A 7,500-nucleotide genomic window follows, 5' to 3' on the forward strand; every position below is an offset into this window, starting at 1 on the left:
AAAAAAGGACAACAATTGGAAATGCATGTTATTTAATGTATGTTTTTCTTTATTTTATTTTATTATAAAACAGTACCGTAAAAATAATCTTTATTTTTCCGCCTTTCGACACGAACCGCGTGTCTTCCCGCGTGCGGCACTACCCCGTGCGCACCTTGAAACAGCCACGCATACTCCCTACCATGCCATCATGAGGCTCACATCGTTGTTGGGTTGCTGCCATTTGCATTGCGCCCGGAACGGAAGCGCACAAAAACGAAAAAAAGATGTTCTGAAAATGATCGCCCATTCGGAAGCAGGGTGGGGCAGAGCGGTTCCACCACGATCATGCAGCAAGCAAACGGGATTGGGAAACACAAATATCACGATGTAAAGTTGTAAAACCTGCCCTGACCCGGGGGGGCAGAAGATGGGACGAGGTGACGACGAAAGGTGACACCGGCATGTATAGTGGAAGTGTTTGGTGGTGGTGGTGGTGGTGATGAGAGGGAGCCACTATTTACAACAGATGCATCTCTATCCAGGAGTGTCCCACCAACGTGTCACACTCGTCTATTCCCCCGCGTGGGGGCGAGGAACCGTTGAAGTTGAAGAGGGCGTTGGTTGGGTGGGAATATGAAGGAAGAGGGTGGGTGAAGTTGATTACTTCTTCGAGAAACCATCACCGGTGGGATCGAGGATCCAGGGGTAGTTGTTGGGGCACTCCATGCAGGTGAAGAGGCGCAGCGTTTCACCGGGCAGTTCGCGCGTCGTCAGCGGGCAGGCATTGGGCAGGGAGCAGTACGGTTGTCCCTTGACGTCGCACTTTTCCTTCCACTCCTGGAAATCACGCAGCGCATTCAGTTCCGTTGGGTTCTGCATCCACTGGATGACCTGCAGCATGGTGACGAAGAACACATCGTTACGTCCCAGCATCTCTTCGATGAACTTGATCAGCTCTTCGCGGTACTCCTTCTTCGACTTGAGCCACGAGGCATGGAAATGCAGACCGAGCGGGGCACGGTTCGTATTGTAGTGACGGTTAAAGTTGTGGCGCAGAAGACGACCGAACTGTTCGCCGGACTGGATGTTGGAGCACGAATCGACCATGTGGCAACCGGGCAGCGATTCATCGAATGTCGGATCATCACGACGATCCAGCTCGTTCATCACCATCTCCCAGACTGGGTGGCTACGGGATGGACAGTTGTGAGCATTTCCATTGCACTTGTGTGGCATACGGAAGTACAGCGTGTACGGCCAGATTGGCACACGTCCCAGTGAGGCAGTGATCGAAGCATCGTAAACGAAGAACTGATCGGCCATCATTTCAAACTGCTTGTTACCACCGACACGCAGGTACGGTGCACGCATGCCAATGATCGAACCATCGGTAATGTTAGCGAACCGCTCGACGATCAAACGGGCACCGGCCATCTCCGCCAGCCAATCATCGTACGTTCCCTGGGTCCAGTAGTTGGGATCATCCTTGTGCGTGAGCGAGAACACCGAAATCTCGTGTCCCTTACGATGCAAATCCTGGACCGCCGAGTAGTTGGTGTACTTGTGCGACACGAAGTACGTTCCGCGAATCTGGCAACCGTTCGGGTTCTGACGCTGACCATTGAAGATGTCCTCGTACAGATCGATGTTGTCCACGTTGATCGCACCGTTAAAGGTGATCGTAATCATCTGTGGCACCTGCTGCGGTTCAATGTTGCCGGGAATGCGGGTTCCGTCGGCCGAACAGAAGCAATCGGGCAGAACGCACTGCGTCGTATCGCAATCCGGTGCACGGTTCGGATCTAGCTCAACGGCTACAAAGTGAAAGCAGGCAGCAGATTAAACGACTGGAACAATGAATTTGCGGAGTGAAACAGTCTGGCGATACTCACTGCAAGCATTTTCATCCGATTCGTCCTTGCAGTCCGGCTTGCCGTTACAGAAGAGTTCCTTGTCCAGACATTCGCCATTACCACACGACAGTTTACCCTCGGGACAGATCGGTTCGTCTGTCTTCAGGATTGGAAGAACCTTTCGTGGCTCTGGAGGGGAGGAGGAGAACATAAAATTGTTGTTAATTCGATTGTTCCTCATCACTGCAGCATTCGTTTTATGAGCTACCATCCGTTGTGTGTTAGTGGGACATAAATCTAGAGTATTATTGTGTGTTTTCACATGTAAAGCATGTTTGGGAGTGGGTGAACGTGATTGATTGATTGGCGTGTTGTGTAATAGGTGCGAATCTTTCAGTTTCCTCGTGTCTCAAACGTTCCCTATCACAAGTTTTATCACGCATGTCTGGATTGGTTAGTTATTAAGTAACAAATGGGTGTTAAAATGTGAGTTAATTTCCCAGAACTTGAAGGGAACGATCAGTTTGTTAGGTGAGTTAAGGGAGATGCTTCGGTATTTTTTTTCTGTGACACATATATTTAATATTTTTCCCTGAATGCTGATCCTTTCAAGAGTACTGTGTAAAAGTTTTGGATCAATCGGAGCAAAACTGACAAAGATACAGATTTTTGAAAATCCGCGTTTCATGTAAAGCTCGTTTTTTAGGCAGAATCGCAAACAGCATCACTTTTTCAACTTCAAAAATCTGCCAAAAATCTGCGAAAACTAGGAATATCAACAAAAAGTCTCCGGGGCTACCTAGATAAACTTATATTCTTTCTAACGAATATTGATTTGTAGATTTATGATTACCCATCACACAGCTACGTTGGGCACCGTAAAAAGTACCTTTGCGACGACACGCCTACCAAAATGTGATGCCACGGATTAATTTTTCAATGAATGTTGACCAAAACATTACCAAATATTCTTCAAAAGTTGTAGATTAATGTGCCATTCATTTAAAAAAATAAAGTTAAATGGTTACGTCACAAAAAATCGTCAAAAACGGGCCTTTTTTGGCTCGAAAATACCGAAAGCTTCCCTTAAATAGAAACTAAATCGTTTACACAGAGTATCGGTGAAGATTGATGTGTTTGTGTGGTGTTTTGTGATATTTGGGTTAAACATTTATCGCTAGAGAATCCCTTTAACCATTTGGAAACAAGGGGTGTACGTGGTGGATGTTTAGTAGTGATTGTTCGTGTGTCGTTGGTCTGTGTCCTGAAGCGTGTTGAGACTGTGAAAGCGATTGCATTCTTCTACTCTTCTTTGCTGGTGCCCGCTAGGTGCTTTTCTTTTACCAGATATCTATACAATTACTCTAAGGATTCTGCGGTTTATCAGCAAACCGAACTTGCAAGCCATCATTTGACTGCTTCGAGTAAGACGCTATTACTGACGCTTGGTGATGGAAAGTGGAGCCTTTCCATCGCTAATTTCTTTACTCTTTTTATGTAGCATACCCTAAACTGTGCCCTGCAGAAGGTGCGGTGCGGTGTGTATATGGGCGCCAAACGGACCCACGCGAGTGTTGTGAAAACCAAAATCCGTAACATCCCGCACCGGCGATGATCTGGATCATCAATTCTTGTTTTTTTTTGGGGGCTTTCCCAGAGCACTTACTCTCTTTCTTGTCACACGTGGCGACCTTTGCTTTCCAATCGCAAGTCTGTTTTTCAATGTCGAACGCCAATCCGGACGGGCAAGTGATTTGCTTGAGTCCAGATCGAGTACACCTGTTTCGTTCGCAAGACGCGACGTGTAACAGGCCGGCAGGAAGGAAGTAATGTGATGATGGACGGGGTGATGCGTGATTGGGTTGGGTAGGATTCGGATGCAATGATGAACCGCACGATAGATGAAGATGGATGCATGGAAGGGGTTGGGTGTCCACGATGATGATCGGTGTGTTATTGACAAAACAGCAATTATGATCGCAAACACCGGGTTGCAACACAGCCACAAACACACAGGTTTGGAAGGAAGGGGATGATCGTTTCAGAGGATATCAGCCGTATCAGCGGGAAGGAGGATTTATTTAGTTGAAAAACATAAAAATAGAAATTGATTGAAGGAAAAAGAGAGAAATAGAGAAAGAGAGAGAGAGAGAAGGAGAGAGAGAGAGAGAACACAGTTTAGTTGAGATGAAAACACAAAACCCGACTCAATCCCGACCGATCCCGTACGGATGGAATTGGAAAGTGGAGAGGTGCGTGCGATGTGGTGCAGCAGCCAGATTTCCGATTCGATTCCGGTACGGTATCCAACGGATGAGTCCTGGGGACTTACTTCCTATCTGATCGCATGATTTAACGTTTGCTTTCCAATCGCATGTCTGCCGGAGCACATCAAAGTACAGGCCGGTCGGGCACCGAACGGTAGCGAGCCGCTTGATGCCATTTTCTCCCGCATCATCACACCTACTCTTCATCATCATCATCATCATCGGTAGCGGTAGCAGCAGCAGCAGCAGCAGCAGCAACGAAGACAGTGCCAGTAGATTGGTTATTTGAATTCGAGATCGAATGGAGAAAAAGGGAAAGCACATCGAGACAGAAAGAGAAACGAGATGAGATCCCTTTTCGGCAGTAAACATAGAAGTAACACTTGGAAATTGCATTGCACGAAAGAAAAGGAACTAAAACAGACGGAAAAAAAGGAAATCGTCGTCGATGACCCGGAAAGCCGCCCGGGGCGGCCATCGGTGACCATGGATGGTGATCGTGGAGCAAGACACCTGCACCGACGGGCAGTGAAGGGTGACGAACCATGCTGCTGCAGTCCAACAACAACGACCAAACCCATCTAGTACGCCGTGGCGAAAACGGCGAAACGACAAAAACCCAAAGTCCGCGTAAGGAAACCATTAAAAATCATGGTTGGCATGGTAACCGGACAGACGTGGCAACCTGTGGCTGAAACGAGGAGCTGGTTGGAAGTTGGAAATTTACCTCACTACTTCACGGCAGTCACCCTCGGTGGAAAGGCGGAAGTACTCGTCTCCGGGCCGGTCCTTGCACAGCTCCTCAACGTTCACCGAGTCGGGATCGGAGTCATCGTCTTGACGCTTCACGCGAACTTCAGCCGCTGTTGGTTTGTTTTTTTGTTGTTGTTGGTAGAGAAACCGAAAGAAGAAAAATAAATAAAAAGTGACAAATATAAAAATCAATAAGAAAACAAAAAATGGAACCGAAACGAACACGGATCGAGCGAGCGAATAGAAAGGAAAGATCGATCGTGAGGAAGCGGTGTCGCGTTGTGTAATCCAAGGCGAAGCTCGTGAAAGTGATGATTGCTCGCGAGGAGATTATCACACCGTCGCGAAAGTGAATTCCCTGACGAAAAGTGAAATTTACGATCGTTGGTTGCACCCAGCTGACCGGCTACGATACAATTGGAAGTTTAAAGCAAAAAAAAAAAAAGGTTGGAATATTGGAGTACCTTGGCACAAGTGCCGTTCCCATTCAAGGTCAAGGTCAACCGAATAAATATCGTCAGAAATAAATGCAATCGCAAGATCGCCACCGAGAGAGGGAGAGAGATTGCCGAACGCCGATTAGCTAAGGCACGATCGGTGTGAAAATCTCGAAAGTCAACCAAAGGCGTTGCGTAAGTTCCACAGTTCCCATTTTGTGTCGAACATCGATCGTGCGTCTCGAACGCAGAGCCGCAGACGTTATGTAAATGCTGCTTTCCACACTATATGCCCGCAAGGAGGTCCTGTGCATGCAAGAAGTGAGTGTGGATTGGCAAGCGCAGACCCTGCCAGGAAGCCTGCCAAGTGAGATCGGCCCAACCCTAGGAGAAGAACCAGTTCTCTCTCTCTCTCTCCCTCTCTGCGGCTCCCTCGCTGCGTTGCCACCAGGCCAGCCCGGCAGCTAGCTTGCGGCGCTGGCACATTGCACCTCGACAATGCAACTGCGAGACACGATCACGAGACAGAAACCGGTGATGGTACCGGTTTAGGGACGGAATCGCTTGGGGCGAAAAGTGAAAGAGAGACCGAGTGGGGACTGGTGGAGAGAAACCACAGTGGCGCCCCGTGCGACAGTCGTCTTGTGCGGTTGTCTATGGCAACCCCCGGGGGGGAAACAAGCGGAAGGCACGCGTTCCAAGGCTTGCTTGAGACTCGCGAAAGTTGTCCGCGACTCCGACAGTGAACGAGCGGAGCGGAAAAAAGCGATGCAGAATGCTTTGAAATGGTGTCGCAAGCACCGTAACTCCGTGGCGGGTCGAGCGTAGACGCCACGGGGAGGGAATCATTAAAACACACAGTCACACAGTTCTCGCCACACACTAGCGCTCGATGGGGTGCAATGAAAGTTGCAATCGATCTCGCCAACGTTCTAATATTGCTCGCAAATGATCTCGAGTGGTAAGAAGTAGGGGCCGCTTAAGCACCGCTCCACTACACAACAAATCACCATTGACACTTTCTGGGATCCTCATCCTAGTAGACCACACTTCTTCACCAACTTCTCGTGTGATATTTTTTCTTTTTTTTTTGGCAACCATTTGGCATTTGGTAACAGGATAAGATAGGATAGGTGTTAAATATTGCTTACCGATCGTCACCACTAAGCACAGCAAACCAAACAGTTTTATCACTTTGGCCATCTTGTCTTGACTTGACCACTAGAAGTACGCCCGAAAGCCACGAAAGACACGGGCCCCACCCTGGTGGGTATAGAGCACAACAGCGCAGAACACAGCGGCACCGACGGAAGAAAAATGAACCGAGAAAAGCTTCGCTCCTCCTGTCCTGACGGGTTGCTAACACCCCGCTTCTGCTCACGTCCGTATGAGGACAAGGTTGGCGCTAAGTGAAACCCGTAAGCCCGGACCGGCTACTACTTATATAGTCTCTCCTCTCCCCTTCGCTGCGGCCCATAAAGTCCTCACCCGGCTCGGTACCGATCACCACTCTCGGCGCGATCGGTCACTCACGGCGATCACGAACGGCGATGGTTGGTGGGAGTAGATATCCCTCCTCCTACCATCCTAGTGGCCGGTCGGCAAGCCACTCACAAGATACACGAACGCGCGCGTCCGCGCCCGGCACTGGAAGGGATGATCGGACCGGGTGGTGCTCCCGGTTTGCTTCCCAAAAGGATTATTACTCCTGCTGTTGTTGTTCCTGTTGAATATGCAAACGAGCGCGCGCGGGCGCGTTTTTGGAGGAATTTTAATCCATTCTAGAGAGCGGATTAGGAATTCGAGTACAGTCCAGTTTCCAGGCCGAAAACAACATCTGATTCATCATCTTGCTCATGCCCATATCTGGTGGGCATGTCCCATTCCAGGCCCGTTCCAGTGTCAGAATAAGACAAGTACTCACATCCTGTTTTGGGACGAGTTCTACAACGGGAATAGAATTGTGGTGTTGTTCGGTACTCCCTGTGTTTCGATCATTTCTGTGTGTTCCGTTGCATAATCCGGGGGGGCCTTGGTAATTGACCATTTTCATGCCCTGCAGCTGGCCATTGTGCGGTGCAAACTCCGTGCAATTCGTTTATGTCACGGGAAGCACCAATGTGGCTGCGTAGTGGTGGCCAAAAAAACAGCACGAAAAAAAAAACGAAAAAAACAGCAATCCAAAGAAAGAGGAAGCACCAAAAGGGG

At 48.8% G+C, this 7,500-nt stretch overlaps 1 protein-coding gene across 2 annotated transcripts; it reads right to left on the bottom strand.

The window, feature by feature from the left end:
* Positions 1-28: 28 nt before the first annotated feature.
* Positions 29-6,696, bottom strand: LOC126574904 (chitin deacetylase 1). Of its 2 annotated transcripts, none has more exons than XM_050235316.1 (5): positions 6,444-6,696; positions 4,830-4,965; positions 3,502-3,614; positions 1,875-2,024; positions 29-1,796 (listed from the first exon to the last, which is right to left on the bottom strand). In XM_050235316.1, the coding sequence occupies exons 1-5, from the start codon at positions 6,493-6,495 to the stop codon at positions 643-645; spliced, it is 1,605 nt and encodes a 534-aa protein (XP_050091273.1). In that variant the 5' UTR covers positions 6,496-6,696; the 3' UTR covers positions 29-642. The 2 variants fall into 2 exon arrangements, with proteins under 2 accessions (XP_050091273.1, XP_050091272.1); XM_050235315.1 differs by lacking the exon at positions 3,502-3,614 and adding an exon at positions 4,168-4,298.
* Positions 6,697-7,500: the final 804 nt, after the last annotated feature.

The sequence above is a fragment of the Anopheles aquasalis genome, chromosome 3, assembly GCF_943734665.1.
Source record: "Anopheles aquasalis chromosome 3, idAnoAquaMG_Q_19, whole genome shotgun sequence".
Classification (NCBI taxonomy): Eukaryota; Metazoa; Arthropoda; class Insecta; order Diptera; family Culicidae; genus Anopheles; species Anopheles aquasalis.